At 43.6% G+C, this 17,316-nt stretch overlaps 1 protein-coding gene across 1 annotated transcript in view; it reads right to left on the bottom strand.

Moving 5' to 3' along the window:
* Positions 1-17,316, bottom strand: part of LOC124718647 (mediator of RNA polymerase II transcription subunit 15-like) — a 107,089-nt gene that overhangs the window by 60,714 nt on the left and 29,059 nt on the right. Inside the window, exons 3-6 of the mRNA XM_047244276.1 lie at positions 17,033-17,218; positions 13,795-14,016; positions 11,594-11,740; positions 6,854-7,821 (exon numbers count right to left, since the gene is read on the bottom strand). Coding sequence (XP_047100232.1) covers positions 6,854-7,821; positions 11,594-11,740; positions 13,795-14,016; positions 17,033-17,218 — 1,523 coding nt within the window. The remainder of the gene's footprint in view (positions 1-6,853; positions 7,822-11,593; positions 11,741-13,794; positions 14,017-17,032; positions 17,219-17,316) is intronic.

Raw genomic sequence — 17,316 nt, 5'->3', positions numbered from 1 at the left:
GCGATATGTTATTACATTTCCACAACAAACATAAAAACGTGCAACTGCATAATGGGGACCTTGTCAACAGCTACTACGACTTCATACTTCATCGTTTTCCCATAACGATGCATTATTTTCTAAACACTCCGACCTTACAGGTTACTAGGTTGTATGTCTGAAAATTCCTCACAGCTATGTTCTACTCCGCGAATACACAACATACAAATTTGGCCTATTAACAACCGATACTGGAGAACTACCCAAACTTCTGTCACTCTCCACTACAGGTCGAGCACTGCCTACAGTTCTTTGGCACATCAGTTCACCATCTAGCTACACACTCGTCTGTCACGGCCAACGTTATAATGTGATAGTGATGTCAGAGAGGGACGAACTGTCTGTGCTGACACCTATCCACTAGTCTGTTGAAATGTAACAAAGTCAAATCACAAAACTGTTTTTTTTTTTTTTTTTTTTTATTGTGGGGGGGGGGGGGGGGGGGGGGGGGGCGGTTTTGAACATTTTTAAACTGCTTTTGGTCCACATCTCAAAGCTAGCTAAATAACACATGTAGATATCATGTATTTCTGACATATATTTTACAGAAAATATATTACAATTTTCTTAGTGAGTGATACAAATCAAATACACGTCACAAAGAAGTATACCTGGACTGGTGCGCTGAGCTGTGGCCCGGAGCTGGTGTTGGTGTAGCCCTTCGGCAGGAGGACATTGCTAGCCAGTGGAACTCCTACCACAACCTGCTTCATAAAATTGCACAAGCTGTATTAAAAAAGAAAATTCTCAGTTAAGCAACTACACTCTACAGTTGTTTAAAATCCATTTCTGTACAGTGTAGTTTACAGCGGACTGCAACAGACACAACTGAAGTCATCGCAACAGAGAGAACAATTCATCCTCCAGTTTGCTAAAACGTGAACAAATGTGCTGAAAGATCACAAATTATGAGACACAAAATGAAAGAAAAAATATTTTCAAACTTTTCAGTAGTTGTAGGAATAAGATGCAGACAAAGAAGCTTCCCCACAATTTTCCAGCATTTGCCATGTAATGGCTCACACTTTAGCCACACTGTTTCAAATTTCTTTCACATTTTCCTTGAGGCTACACAGCCAACCTGCCAGCTTCACACACTTGCCGTAGTTGGACTACTGTCACTGTTGCTCAATGGTCTGAGTAAATCGGTCCATCTGCTCCGGAAGCATGTCTCAGACCTGATGACAGCTAATGTACAAAGGCATAATGATACTGAAGATTTTACAAATGAGTTAACTTATATTAATACAATTTAATTTTCTTACAATAAACTGAAAAATTTTGTACTCCTTATAGATGTGGCAGTTATAATAAAACTGGGAAATATAATGTGTTTTGCTACATACAATAAATTGAAGCATTTGTGACAGTCAGCCTGTACCATTTTTATAATTTGAAGTCACTGGCTATCTATTTGCCTGTAACCCAAATCGTTCATTTGATTCTTCCTGAACTCCGTTGTTTAGTCAACAATGCAAAATTTCACACAGTACACAAATCAAGTGTAAAAACTAATTCAAAGAACTGCAGATGTTCTTTGTCCACAGAAAAGAAGCGAGGTATAGAGGCTGTGGAAAGTGAACTGAAGAAAACGGATGGAGTGTCGATTTTCAGGATTATGCTGCTGACAATCCTGAAGAGGAAGGAAAATTCATCATACACAGGGAGGAAGCAGACCCGACAAGGTGAGTGCCAGCGTATAGAAGAATGCAGAGGACGAAACATACCTACCCAAAATTATATAACCTATGGAAACGGCACAGTAGTAGTTTGGGTATTGAAGGATTTGCTGCAGGGAGAGATGGCTCAATATTTAAAAAAAATAATGGAGATAGTATGAGTATTGAGGACACTGTTTGTTTGGCGTGGAATAGTATGTGTGGGAGAATGCCAGTAAATTTAGATCTATGAGGAATGCTTAAAATTTTGTATTGTACACTGTACTTCTCTTCTGTTCAAGTACCTCTTTGATTGAAAACAGACAAAAAGTGCTTTGTGATGAAAAGAATCAAATAATGGGCAATACAGTAGCCTGTCTAGGAACTGGACAGTTACCAGAAGTTAACATTACTTTACTCCCGTCACGTTTCGTGGATCCGGTGAAAAGTGCTCCTTCAGGTGTAGAAATAAACTGAGAATGTACATTTTAATTCAGGACAACAGTATGAACTGGCTTACTATTATGAAACTTAACAAATTAAACTTTAATAAGAGTTTATGTGAATACAGTTTTCATGGAGCAGAAGTTGCTCAACAGGATATTCCTCGAATCAGTCATGAACTCCACCACATTGACTAAAAGACATTTAGTATTCTCTGGTAGGTCAATCAACAAATACGTGCCCAATAGATCTGACTCTCTTATGCTTTATACTTTTGTTTTTATGAAAGAGAATTACTGTTAAACACAAAGAATGCTGCGAACCATCTGCTGAAGTACCAAGTTTTTTGATGATGCCTCTGCAGGATGCACTATGATTAACACTAAGTAATTATATATTTTAAACATAACTCACATTTTTGTTACTGAAGGCCATGGACTGAAGCTTTCTGGTAGAGACAGTACTTCTTGACTTTCAGAAGACATTTGACTCAGTATCACATCAGTGGTTCTTTAGAAAAGTACCATCATATGGGGTATCAAATGAAATTTGTCACTGGACCGAAGATCGGTGGGGAGGATGTGTCATACATTAATTACGATTTACAGTTGCCGACAGATGTAGGAGTAACTTCAGGTGTAGCTCAGAGAACGGAGTTGATACACAAATATTCAGTCAGATATTACTAAGATTTAAAAACAGAATAAAGATTGGCAATGTGCTTTAAATGTTAGAAACGTAAAGCAAAGCATTTCACAAAAATATAATGGCCTCTGACTACAATAGCAATGAGTCACTGCAGGAGTTAGTCAACTCATCCAAATACCTGGATGTAACGGTGTGTAGGCTCACAGGTAAAGTCCTTGCCGGACTTCAGTTAATTAGTAGGATACTGGGAAAGAAGAAATCACTCTATAAAAGAGACTGCTTACAAATCACTCGTGCATCCCATTCCAAATAGGACTAACAGGGGATACACGGAACAGGGTCGCAGAAATGGCCACAGATTTGTGTGATTCACAGAAGAGCATAAAGGATATGCTAACTTGGGTACTGAATGTATATAGAGCTGGGCAGCACAAATGGCTGCAAGTTTAACTGGCACACAGGAAAGCATCTCGGAAATGTTGAAGAGATCTAAACTCGTAAACAACTGAAGATAGATGTCCACTTACAAAATTTCAAGACCTGTTATTAAGTGAGAAGTGTAGGAAATATTAGTCAGACTGTAAGAATTGTGAGTATCACACTCATTTCAGCAATTTGCACAGTTTAGATGCAAATTAATTCTAGTTCATAGGTTTTGTGACTAAAGCTGAGATCTATATGCGGTCCCAAAAATTTTACACTGTCTACGTCTACATCTACATACATGCTCCACAAGCCAAACCCACCTCTGTAGCGTAGATTGTTAATGCACATTGGTGCAGAGGTGCTCATCCGGGGTAAGCCAGTTCAAACCCTGGCGGTGGAAAAACTTTTCACTGCCAGAATATGGTCGACAAGATGAGGAGAGGTGGTGGTGTACAGTTCCTGATAACCAAACTTCGTGCCACTGTCCCAGTTTAAATACCAGACCTCTCTGAGGTGTCTCACGACGTCAGAGCAATTCTCAAATGCCAGCTCCATTTTTATATCGATTAGCAATGTTGTGCCCACATATTTAAACGACTGTGTCAAGCCAGACATTACTTCTATTACTTAAGAAGTCTTCGACCCATTCACATATCCGGGAACCTATTCCATACGCTCGTACCTTCCTTAATATACTCGTGCCTTCCTAAACGGTTTGCAGTGCGGCACTGAATCAAATGCTTTCCGGAATCTAGAAATATGGAATCTGTCACTTGCTCTTCATCCGTAGTTCGCAGCATGTCGTGTAAGAAAAGGGCAAGCTGAGTTTTGCATGACTGATGCTTTCTAAAACCATTCTGATTCGTGAACATAAGTTTCTTGGTCTCAGGAAAATTTATTGTGTTCTAACCGAGAATATGTTGAAGGATTCTGCAGCAAACCAATGTTTGAGATATTGATCTGTACTTTTATGGGTTCTTATATACAGAAGTCACACTTTTTTCCGATTGATTGGGATTTTGTGCTGGGCGAGAGACTCACAATAAATGCAAGCTGAGCAAGAGACCAATGAAACAGAGTACTTTTTGTAAAACCGAAATGGGATTCAATCCAGATTTGGCAACTTGTTTTCAACTCTTTCAGTGTTTTCGTCATGTCACAGATGCTTATTACTATGTCAACCATAAGGGAGTCTGTTCCGTGGTCGAGTGGCAGTAGGCTCGTATGATTCTCCTGTGTAAACAGTTTCTTAAACACAAAATTTAAAACTTCGTCTTTCTTTTGCTATCTTCCACCAACACACCAAACTGGCCAAAAAGTGACTGGATGGAAGCCTTAGACCTGCTTAGCAATTTTACACAGGACCAGAATTTTCTCGAGTTCTCGGCCAGATCTTTTGCTAATGTATGATGGTGGTAGTTGTTATATGCTTCGCACATAGATCTTTCCACAGACTCATAAATCTCTATTACCCTTTGCTTGCCACCATTTGCACCTTCTCACTTGAACTGAGAGTGCTACAGCCTCTGCTTCCTCAGCATTTCGTTGTTAAACCATAGTGGATCTTTTCCGTTCTTAATCCACTTACTAGGCTCATTCTTCTCCAGACCACGATTTAAAATTTGTTTAAACTTTGCCCATAATTCCTCTAGCTCCATCTTACTAGAATTAAATGATGTCAATTTAATGTCTAAGTGCAATGCTAACAACTGCTTATCTGCTCTTTCTAGCAGGAACATTCTCCTAGACTTATTGATGATTTTTTAAACTTTTGTAACCATAGTTGCAATAATTACATCACGATCACTAATCCCTGCCTCTACTATGACACTTTCAATAAGGTGCGGCCGGTTCATACTGACGAGGTCTGACATATTTCCACTAGGTGTGGGCTGCTGAAGTAGCTACTAAGACAGTTTTCAGAAAGTGTGTTCAAAAGTACTTCGCAAGATTGTCTATCTGCAACCCACACACCGGCAATGAATCCACTGACATCTCAGTACGTACTTGGCAGGTTAAAGTTGTCTCCAACTAGTATTGCACAGCCTGCGTACTGACATGCAACTGACCATAGATTTGCTTGGAATGATGGAATTACATTTTCCTGAAAGCATGTTAGTTTCAACTGCATCTTTCAGCTTCTACTCTTCGAATGACTCTAGATATCTCACAGCGGAATCGGGCGGTCGATAAAAACATCAAACAATTAACCTGGTTTCACATAGACACTGTCACACTCAACTTCAACCTTAATAAAGACAATATTTTTGTCAGCTGCGATGAACTCACCCCCCTTCTACCAGTATCTAATCTGTATTCACGATATACGTTCTGTGACTCGTAAATACCTCTCCGTTTTCTACTTCAGGTTTCAGCCGGCTCTCGGTCTCAAAAATAATTTGAGTGTGAGAAGTTTCCTGGAGGGCAGTAAATTGAATGCTCATCAGAGTACTCAAACTACCGCCTATTCTTTAATAAAAAAAATAATAAAAAAAACACACACCTCGTGTATTTCATAAGTGCCCTGCTACTTGAATAGTTGCTTCTTTTGTGTAGTGCAGTCCTAACGTACCAAGTTCAGACCTACAAATCACCACCCAATGAAGCTTCCTGTACTGCACTGTTTGGGTGACCCATTTTTATAGCTTGTGGGATTCTATGGGAAGTAGTGAAGCTAACAATGCAAGTGGAAGATCATTTACGGATATCACAAATGGCAGAGGTCCAAACCAGAACCTGTGGGAAACTGTATCTTATTGATGTCGATGTGACACATTCTTATGCAGATAGAATGCAGATAGTATAAATCCATAATCCTATTTTGTATATTATTCACTAAACCTCTGCAGAAGCATACCACAGATCACACAATCAAAGTTCTTCCCACAGCCATAAACTTTTCCCTGTGGTAAGAATTTGTGATCTGCTATTTTTGTGGACAATTGCGCAATACATAATAATCCACCACTTGTGGACAATTCAAAATTATTGGCACTTGAAAAGAAAGTAATTTAGAATTTTAAACTTTCATAGTGTAAAGGAGTTGTCAAGATGGTTTGGGATGCACTCTGAATAGGGTCGTAAGGGTAACACAACAATTTTGGAAGTAACGATCGTGCGGTAGAATGTCATCCTCGTGGTGACTTAGAACTATTATGAGAAAAGCAGATTGGTAAGGGAACCACAGAATTACGAATAATTGCCACAACAATAGAATGGAGATACAGTCACCAGTTTTCCCGAGTTTGGAGGAAATGTGAAATTTGACAGTTCTTGTACACTTTGACAATTGTGTGGAAGTCTGTTGTCTCATAGGAAACTGAAGATTTTGAAAAGAAGACAGATCTCCAAGCACCTTTTGACAGTGGACAAGAACTTGAAACAAAAGGTTCTCTCAAGGAGGAAAACCTAATTTTGATGCACAGCTTTGAAATACAGTTTGACAGGCCCAAGGCTGAGACACAACAAAAAGAGTATACAACAAAACAAGAGTGAGATTACAAACCTGCTGGGCCTGAGGAGGCTGCTGTGACTGCTGGGAACAGACGGCACCCGGGCTGTGGCACAGGAAGCCCACGTTCTGGCCCTGCTGCGACAGGTAGCCGCTCACATCCTCTGCAAAGTGGGCCGGCAGGTACAGCTGCTGGGGTTGCTGTTGCTGGGCTTGCTGTTGCTGTTGCTGGGCCTGCTGTTGCTGTTGCTGGGCCTGCTGTTGCTGTTGCAGCAGCTGCTGCTGCTGCTGCTGCTGCTGCTGCTGCTGTTGTTGTTGTTGTTGATGATGTTGCTGCTGCTGCTGTTGCTGCTGCTGTTGTTGCAGCTGGGGCTGTTGTGGCTGTGCTTGTGACTGCTGCTGTTGGTGTTGCTGTTGCTGTTGTTGAATCTGTTGTTGTTGCTGCTGCTGCTGAGGCACAGGAAGTGACTGCCTGTTCACATCCGAGGGTGCACCAACTGGCGAGGGGAACTGTGCACGTACCTGCGACTGGGGCTGGACTTGTAATGCGGGCACCTGCTGAGGGAGCAGAGGCCGCCTCCCCGCCTGCGAGGAGGCGGCAACGGAGAGTGGGGCCTGCACCGCCGCTGACGCTTTGCGCCGAGAGGACGGGGAGGCGTCGTCGGGAGGGACGTTCGCACCCACTCCGGTCCACTGGTGAACTGAAGGCACGCGTCTGTCGTACGTGGCAGTCTGTATTCCCGACGTCTTCTGCCAAGGGGGTGCCCTCGTCGGCTGGAGGATGACCGTACCGCTGCCGGCCTGAGTCTGTAGAGGGGGAGGTTGCCGGTACGGTTCGTAGCAAGTTAACACGGCCTGCTGAGTCTGTAGCACGTGTTGTGGCGGTTGCTGTTGTTGCTGAGGCTGGGCACGGTGCTGTTGCTGTTGGTGATGACTTGGCTGCTGTTGCTGCAACAGCTGTTGCTGAGAAGGTTGCTGCACTTGTTGCTGCTGCTGCTGCTGCTGCTGCTGCTGCTGTTGTTGCTGCTGCTGCACTTGTTGTTGTTGTTGTTGTTGCTGCTGCTGCACTTGCTGCTGCTGTGCCTGTTGCTGCTGTGGTGTCTGTTGCTGTTGTTGATGTTGCTGTTGGTGGTGATGATGCTGCAGAAATATTTGCTGTAAATTATGAAAAAGATTTAGTATTTGTGTAACCTTTTACATTCGCGAGTCACACACTTGGAATGGAAAGAAAGTTGCTACTGCAAAATAACAGGCTAGCCAAGACATGCCATTAGTTGTTAAGGTTCTACAATTGAGAAGCACACAGGATTCGAAAGGCAGTACAGAAGTAATGTGTACAATTCGTTCTTCGTTTGGAAGTTTCAACACTTAATCACAGAGGAGAAATACATATTTATTTCTGATACAAATCGGGAGTAAGGTAGTCACAGCTATCTGTTAGAGATGTCTTTGTGCAGCTTCTCTGTGTTCCCTGTAGCCCGATGAAAAGTAATCTGCAAAATCAGAGTTCCATGTGTTGAGAACGCAAAAGATAGACTCTTTCTCTTCTCGTGATGGCGTCAGTGAAAACTGTAGCAGAGATGCTTTATCATAGTGACTGAAAAATAATTTGAATTCACTTGCCGTGAGTTCATTTTCTGTATCACTCGCACAAGAGCAAAGTATAGAATGGTGCTAACAGGCACCATTCTGATGTGTCTCTCTCACAGAAGACCTTGTATACATCTTGACAGTAATGTGAATGACAACAGATGTTATGTCACCTTCATTCCCACTGTTAACTTTTTTTTTTTTTTTTGTAATATGTGCATTTCATATTTGTGTTAATGCACATTCTCATTCACTAAGACTGTCTAGTTCAAAAATGGCCCTTATGTTGATTAATTGAGTTCCTAGGCTCACAGGACTTTACACTGAAGAGTCAGATTTTATTCATGGCGACTGACTGAAACTGAGCCTGTGACGGGATGCTGTGCGTACCCACACTAGAACCATAAACATCACATTCAATATTCTTGAGACATATCACTGAGAGGCCACTCCTGATATCCTTCCTGATACCCACTGTAGCTGACTGATACAGTATCTGAGGTGTTACTTGTCCTCCGGCTAATGATAATAAACAGGTTACTGTCTGGCACAGAAGCTAAGAAGAATAAAAAGGAGCAGAACACTCATAAATGTCCTAAAAAGCTTCAACCATTTTGTAAGAGATTTCGAGGACAGTGTTGGACAGTCCGTTATTTATTGTGAAAATATATCCACCGTTTGCTTCAATGTATATACCAAATTAGGGTTGCTGAGGTTTGTATGTAGGTTATTTTTCAGAATAAAGATAGCAGATGAAAAGTTGAGTGAGGTGTTGTCTCAGAAGACACTGATTTTCTTTGAATCAGGTGTAGAAGTTAGAGCATGTTCGGTATCAGTCAGTGTGCTATTCACAGTAATTCTTATTTCATATGACTTGAATACGTCAGCAATATTTCACAGAGATACTGGTAAGAAAGAAGGAATGCATGCTGTAGACAGTATTTTCTCAGTTCTTAGCCAATGCAACTGGGTCGATTTTGCTGTCAGCGTTAGCTGGTAGTGTAGACTGCAGATATACATTTCAAGGCGCAACCCTGCATTCCGACTATACTACACATTGTATCACACGTCCCTTGACAGTCATCAGCCTCTTTTTCTCTAATGTTTTGCCTGGTATTTGGAATGCCTTCTTTGTCATTTACAAAAGTACAATTTTGTGTGTGCATTTGAGAGTGTGATCCTAAATTAGTCCAGTTTAATGATATGTGGGGAGAGCAAAATGTGGAAATTGAACTGCACTGCTGCAGTATTTGCAATTCTTTGTGTAAGCATTAATACATAGTGTTAAACAGAATACCACACAAGACAAATCTGAGACAGCAGTATCAAATGAACACATCAAATTCTGCTTAAAAAAAAACATTTTGTTTGTCACATATAACAGACCGACATTTTTGTCAGTAGTGGTTATCGCATTAAACACGTGATGTGTAGTATGCAAACTTTGAGGATATGTTGATGGCATTTTAAGGAACAAACTGAGGAGTGAAATCAGTGTCTGGAAATGTCAATCTACAACTCTACTGAATTATAGAGAGAATTCCACCTCTCTGACAGGAAACACGAGTTTGTGCACAGATGCCATAGCACTTGGCAGTTTCTCCACTGTTGTTGTGCAATGGGTGGATACAGTGAACACAATATATAGTGGTATGCAAGTAGGGAGGAATCTGCATACTGCATTCTGCCACATGCTGCAGCTGTTGGCTGCCATGGTAAATGGCAACACTGGGGTAGCACCACACTGTTTCTGTTTCTGATTCACTAAAGAAAAATTTATATGCCTGCAAAACTGTAGCTTTCACTTGTTAACATAACACTTATCGAGTCTCGTCTACATCTTTACAATTACTCTGCAGTTTGCAATTAAGTGCCTAGCAGAGGGTTCAAGCTATTTCTCTACCATTCCACTTTCGAACAGCGTGTGAGAAACATGAACACTCAGCTCTTTCTGCGAGAGCTGTGATTTCTCTTATTTTATTACGATGATCATCCCTCCCTATGCAGGTGCATGTCAACAAAATATTTTCACACTCTGAGGAGAAAGTTGGTGATTGAAACTTCACGAGAAGATCCAACTGCAATGAAAAATGCCTTTGTTTTAATTATTGCCACCACAATTCACATATCTTACCTGTGGCACTCTCTCCCCTATTTTGTGACAGAGCTGCCCTTTTCTGAACTTTTTCAGTGTTCTCCGTCGATTCTACCCAATTCTGAGCTCACGCTGCAAGGTAGAACTCCAGAAGATAACAAACAAGCATAGTGTACGCCATATCTTTAGAAGACTTGTCACATTTTCTTTCACATTCTTTCGTTTGCTTCCCCCATAATGCTATCCGTACGATCGTTCCAATTTTCGTTGTTCATAATTGCAACTCATACATTTTTAGTTGAACTGACATCCTTTAAATTTGTCGATTTATTGTGTAACTGAAATTTAACGCATTCCTTTTAGTACTCGTATGGACGGCCTCATACTTTTCATTATTTAGAGACAACTTCCACTTTCATACAGATATCTTGTCTAGATTGTTCTGCAATTTGTTTTGATCATCTGATGACTTTAAAAAATGCTAAATGACTGCATCATTTGCAAACAATCTAAGAGAGATACTTAGATTGTCTCCTAAATCATTTATGTAGATCAGGAACAGCAGAGGTCCTATGCACTTTCTTGGGGAATGCCGGATATTACTCCTGTTTTACTCACTGACTTTCCATTAATTACAACGAACTGTGACTTTTCTGACAGGAAATCTCAAATCCAGATGCAAAACTGGCACGATAGTCCACAGGCACGTAATCTGATTAGAAGTCACTTGTGAAGTACGCCTTCTGGAAATCTAAAAGTATGGAATCAATTTGACATCCCCTGTCAATAGCACTAATTACTTCATGAGAATAAAGAGCTAGTTGTGTTTCAGAAGAACGACATTTTCTGAATCCGTGTTGGCTGTCTGTCAATAAATAATTTTCTTTGCAATAGCTCATTATGTTCGAACACAGTATACGTTCCAATTTTTTTTTGCTTTATGCTACCCGTATGGAACATTACCGGTTAAATACCATTAGCATACCTAAATTAACAAGAAAATAATTTACAAAAAATTTCTACGCATATCGATAGGTGACAGGTGCAGAATACAGAAAGTGTGGCAAAAAGACTACTGGCACTGCATCGTGTGGTATACAGCCCCTCGAGTGTATCACCCAACCTTACATGCATACTGCTCTATAATGTACTGAATGCTTCAGTCTCATTGGGAGAAGTTCCAGTCGGGTTCCGTCACGGTGCGAGCAGCCTGTGTTCCAGCAAGAGAAGCTGTGCAGGTACCTTGTGCTCCTCAGGCAGGCGGTGCTGCTGGAAGGGGTGTGGCTGCTCTGGGAACATGTGCATCCTCAGCAGCTGCTGCTGCAGCTCCTGCTGGTACTGCTGCACCTGCGCCTGTGCCTGCGACTGCGGCGTCCCCTGCTGCTGCACCTATCGACACGCCACAGGCCGTGTATCAGAAACCACTGCCGGCACTAATTTAAGGTAAACTTGTATTCTATTACTTCAATTAACCACAGCATTTTGCATATCCTGCTGTGAGATATGCATGTGTGCAGGTAATAAACACTGTGCAAGTATTGTAATGTTTAGAGCCTCAATCTGTTCTATGTCAGCACGATACGCGAGCTCCGGTTGCAGTGTTCTGCCGTTACGATACATCATTGTTTGCCACACGGCCATGGTGGCGTGGCGAGTAGTCTCCTGTAGTAACAGGAATAAAACATTGCGAATGGGGTTTCCAATTAAAAGTTATAAAATACTGGCCTGCACTATCCTCACAGTGTGGAAGTGAGGTTCCACGAGCCATTGGATATTCGTGGGCCATCGAGTAGCATGTCATAAATGACAAATGTGTATCTTTTCTATTTCTCTGATTACGCCATCTGGGGTGAAACGAAGAAAACGCTTCAGACAATACTTATGTAAATTTTGCCATACAATTGTAATCTGCAATAAGAGATGGGGGTTCCCATTGAAGATTTCAAAGTTGCCTCCCCGCCAGTCCCACACAGGGTGTGGTGGCAGGTCGAGTGTGGTATTTGCTGGATGTACCCCTTTGAAACAAACTGGAATTATAACAGTTTTTATCCAATTTGTGGTTTTCGAGATATTCCAATGTCTTCAGGTCTTCAGTTAAAATGAACACCCTGCTGAGAAGTCAGTGACCTGTTGGTCTACCTCTGGCCCTTACGCAAGCAATTATTCAGCTTGGCATCGATTAACAGAGTTGACGGATGTTTTCCTGAGGGATATTGTGCCAAATTCTTTCCAACTGGCACGTCAGATCAAGATATCGAGACAGTGGGAGGGCCCAACCCGTAATGCTCCAAATGTTCTCAGTTGAGGAGAGGTCCAGCAACTGTGGTGGCCAATATAGGGTTTGGCACAAGCAGTTGAAATTCTTGCTGTGTGTGGGTGGGAATTATCTTGCCAAATGGTAAGCCCAGGACGGCTTGCCACAAAAGGCAACAAAATGGGTACAGAATATTGTCAGAGTACTGGCGCATCGTAAGGGTGTCGCAAGGGACAACAAAAGGGGTTCTCCTGCAAACAGAAATCACATCCAGACTGTCGCTCCAGACTGTCGCTCCCGGCTGTCGGGCCATACGACAGGTGACAATCGCATCGGAACGGCACTGCTGCCTGGGGCATTTGCAGACCAAACTGGAATCTAATTGACTGGAGTAGAAGTGCCTCCAGTGACGAATCACACTTCAAACTCAGCCGTAAAGAACAGCAGATACTGCGGACAGTGGCAGGGTACCGACTCGAGCACCACCTGCCACACGGACCGACAACTGGGAGTGACGGTCACGAGTGCCATTTCATTATCCGCGGTACCATCGAGGCACGACAGTACGTCGACGGTACTCTACGTTCCATTTTGTAGACCTCCTTCACGGCGAGCCGTCCCGGGTTTACATTTAGGCGAGACGATGTCCGGCAAAAGTCTGTAATGCTCGTCTCTGTGCTCGGTTGGCCGATTTCTTCCCGATTGAGAACATCTGAAGCATTACGGACGGGGCCCACCGATCACCTCGGGATTTTGACGATCTAATTCGCCAGCTGGAAAGAATTTGACAAGACTTTCATCAGGAGGAATCAATGCCAGGCCAAATAATCAGTCACGGAAGGGACACAGGCCGACCTATGCATTACTGACTCGCTCGACTTGTGAAGATCCTTGTCTCGAATAAATCGTCGAATTTTTCTGGTACATTAAATCGACCAATTTCCGTCCCGTTTGGAAAATTCCTTTGTGGTGCATTTTTATTTTGGTGTGCATTATGTTTGCGTATTGTTTCCAGCAAATGCTATTTGTCGGTTCTCGACGTCACGGGTTTGAGGTCTTCCCGAACTCCCTCTAGGACTGTCAGCCATCTTCTAAGTGGTGGACGTCACTCTGTTTCTAACTCTGGGGTCACCTCGACAGATTCTTTGGCCATCTGTTAACATACGTTCGAGGCGGGGAGTGTCCTCACCTGGGCCACGACAGTGCTGCCGTCGGCGTGGTGGTAGCGCACGAACTGCGGCTGCGGCTGCTGCTGCTGCTGCTGTGTCTGCTGCTGCTGCAGCTGCTGCTGGTGGTCGAAGGCGGGCGCGGGCAGCGCCGGCTGCGGCTGCGGCTGCGGCTGGGGCTGCGCGGGCCGTGGCGAGCCGGCCGGCGCCTGAGGCAGCTGCAGCTGCAGCGAGCCGTCCCACACCTGCAGGGGCCACACACGTCGGACAGTGCCGAAGGATTTGTTGCTGTTGTGACATACTCACCGTACCGAGTACAAAAATGCGTCGAAAGAGGCGGCAACGAGGAAGGAAACAGGCCCAAGTTTGAACTAAACACGTATGAATTTGGGCAATGTTTGGGGGCACCATATAGGCTTTATTTCATTGAAATCGGATCACGGGTAAAAAGATACCGTAACTGGACGCTTCATCCATACTACAGCAGTTCTATGAAATGAGAAAGTAACTCTGTCTGTTACGTTATCACAACTAATCTACTGAACTGATTATTACATTCGCTCTGGACATAGCTTGAACCCCGAAGAAGTGCACAGGCTACTTTAGGAAGTTTTTAGTACAACATACTTTATCGATTTGAAGAACATTGGGCAAATTAGGGGAAATATTTACTCTCTGAAAATGCCATTTACTCTTTCACTTTTGATGTTTATCATATTTGTGTTATATATTTATTGGTTGATATGTGATATGTGTAGGAATCGAGCAAATGAATACAGGGTGTTTCACGATTCATGTTACAAAAATGGTTCAAGTGGCTCTGAGCAGTATGGGCCTTAACATCTGAGGGCATCAGTCCCCTAGACTTAGAACTGCTTAAACCTAAGAACTGCTTAACCTAAGGACATCACACACATCCATGCCCGAGGCAGGATTCGAACCTGCGACCGTAACAACAGCGCGGCCCCGAACTGAAGCGCCTAGAACCGTCATGTTACATTCTTCTAGACGTTGTAGAGGGGACTTAGTAGATCAACTTTTACATACGAACTCGTGTCCGGAAGCGTCATCCAACGGCGCCCGTAAATCTCTGTTAAGTACAGGGAGATGCCGTGATGATGTTACAGACTTTCCAGGATTATGGAGACGGATAAGTGAATCAATTTGAGGTAAGGATCCCTGCACCGGAAACGACCGACTCGAAAGTTAGAAGTGAAAAGCATAGTGATACCTCTGGTAGTGGAATACATGTACCGGTAGTGTTGTTGCTGAGATTGTAGGGTAGACAGGTTTCAGACGTGGTAGTATGGACCAAGACAAGAAAAATATCCAGCAGTAAACGTGGTCTCTAACGTGAATACCTGAGTAGCTATGCATTTTAGAGCCCATATTTACCGCTGGATATTTTTTCTTGGTTTGGTTCATACTACCACCTCTGAAAGTCGTCTACCCTACAACCTCAGCAACAACACTACCGGTACATGTATTCCACTGCTAGAGGTATCACAATGATTTTCACTTCTAACTTTCAACTCGGTCGTTTCTGGTGCAGGGATCTTTACCTCAAATTGATACACTTATCCGTCTCCATAATCCTAGAAAGTCTGTAACATCATCACGGCATCTCCCTGTACCTAACAGAGATTTACGGGCGCCGGCGCCTACAACTTTGACGCTCTGTAGGGTGGTTGGATTAAATTTCTGGACACGGGTTCCTACCTAGAACTTGATTTACTAAGTCCTCTCCACAATCTCTAGAACTGTGCAACACGAATTGCGGAACATCCTGTATAATGCTTACACAATTTTCAACGTGATAAATCCATACATACTTCCGCACTATTCGTTGCATAATGTACGGCTACTTCAACAGCAATACGCATAGATACGCGCTCGTATACGAGAGGCGTTCATTAAAAAAAAAAATGCAACATATATTTTTTTCATCCGGGCAATGTCGACTGAAAAATTGCGGAATTTGTTGTGGGGCATTGCGGAATATTTCTACTTCGGCCCCTACAGTTTCATGAACTCCCAATAGGCGGTGTCGCTACATTGTAGCCTTCAAAGTAGCGTCTGTAATAGAGGTGCGTTCCTAGTAGAGAGTTATCACTGAGTTTCTCTTGGCGGAAAACCATAGCATCGCAGATATTCGTAGGCGTTTTCTCAATGGCTACGGAGGCGTGGCAGTGAACTAAAGCACTGTGAAACGTTGGGCGAGGCGTCTGTCGCCATCGCAACAAGGTCGTGCAAACCTGTCCGGTCTCCCGCGTGCTGGCTGGCACTCCTGCAATGCTGGGGACGTGCGGACACTCTCATTCGAGGCGATCGACGGATTGCTGCACAACTGGAGGCCTCAGTCGGCAGAGCTTTGACGCACTCGTCCACAAGTTGGACTCAAACGTGTGTGCCCATTGGATCCTCGCTGCCTGACAAAAGATAGTAAAAGCAACGAAGGACCATCTGTGGGGGGCTTTTTGCACGTTACGAAGCTGATCGTGACAATTCTTTGTCCCTCAGATGGTAAAGTCGTGGCGACGGTCTCCTGAACCTCTGAAAGGGTTATTCAGTCTGATGTCCTTTCTCACGGTGCAAAGATCAGCTCTGAACTGTATTGTGATATAGCCTGAAGAAAGGACTTGAGCGTGTTCATCGCCACAAAAATGCAAATGAACTTCTCATGACAACGCAAGTCTACTCACCCGAGAGGAACTAACAAAATTCGACTGGACTGTTCTTCCTCATCCACCCTGCAGTCCGGATCTCTCATCTCCCGACCTCCATCTGTTTGGCCCAACGAAGGATGCACTCCAGGGGAACCAGTAGGTGGATGATAGGGGGGGCTACTGGTGCTGCAAGACGTTGGGGTGGAGCGCAACCGTGAGGACAGAAAGGCTCTCCCACTACGCGCTGTTGCACTGAACGGAGATTGTATTGCAAAAAAACGGTTTTGTAACCAAAGGGTGGGCAATAGTACGGTGTACTGGAATCCTGAATAAAGCCAATTTGCTTTCAGGAAAAAAGTGTTGCGTTAATTACTGAAAACCTCTCTTATTACCCTGTAAAATTTAGCTCAAATGAAATAGTAATACGCTTGCACAAACTTAGAGCAAAAGATACTAAATGAAAATTATTGCTACGATGCGATTACGTCGGTGTACAGTAGTAATATAAGAATTAATAAAATGTTGGCATGTGTAATTGTGTGAGAGGGTTCTCCGTATCGGTACCAATGCCTCTTTATACTTAGAGGCCACCCACCTGCTTGGCCAGTTCCCGCTGGGCGAGCAGCTGCGAGACGGACGGGGGCGCCGACGCCGACGCCGACGCCGACGCGGGCGGCTGCGCGGACGCCGCCGGGACGCACGGGCTCGCCGCCAGCTTCCGCTTCTTGCGTCCGCGGGTGTCTCCGCACTCTGCAACACGGGCCGCCGTCACATCTCCCAGCTGCACTGCATTCCCTCACAAAATAACACACACGTTGGAGGCCTATTCAGCTACGTCGTATGACTGCCCTGCGCCATTTATCAGTAGGTCTGTCTCAT

The sequence above is a fragment of the Schistocerca piceifrons genome, chromosome 10 (genome assembly GCF_021461385.2).
Source record: "Schistocerca piceifrons isolate TAMUIC-IGC-003096 chromosome 10, iqSchPice1.1, whole genome shotgun sequence".
Classification (NCBI taxonomy): Eukaryota; Metazoa; Arthropoda; class Insecta; order Orthoptera; family Acrididae; genus Schistocerca; species Schistocerca piceifrons.
The sequence above is the reverse complement of the archived record's forward strand: the minus strand, read 5'-3'. Positions and strand labels throughout refer to the sequence as shown.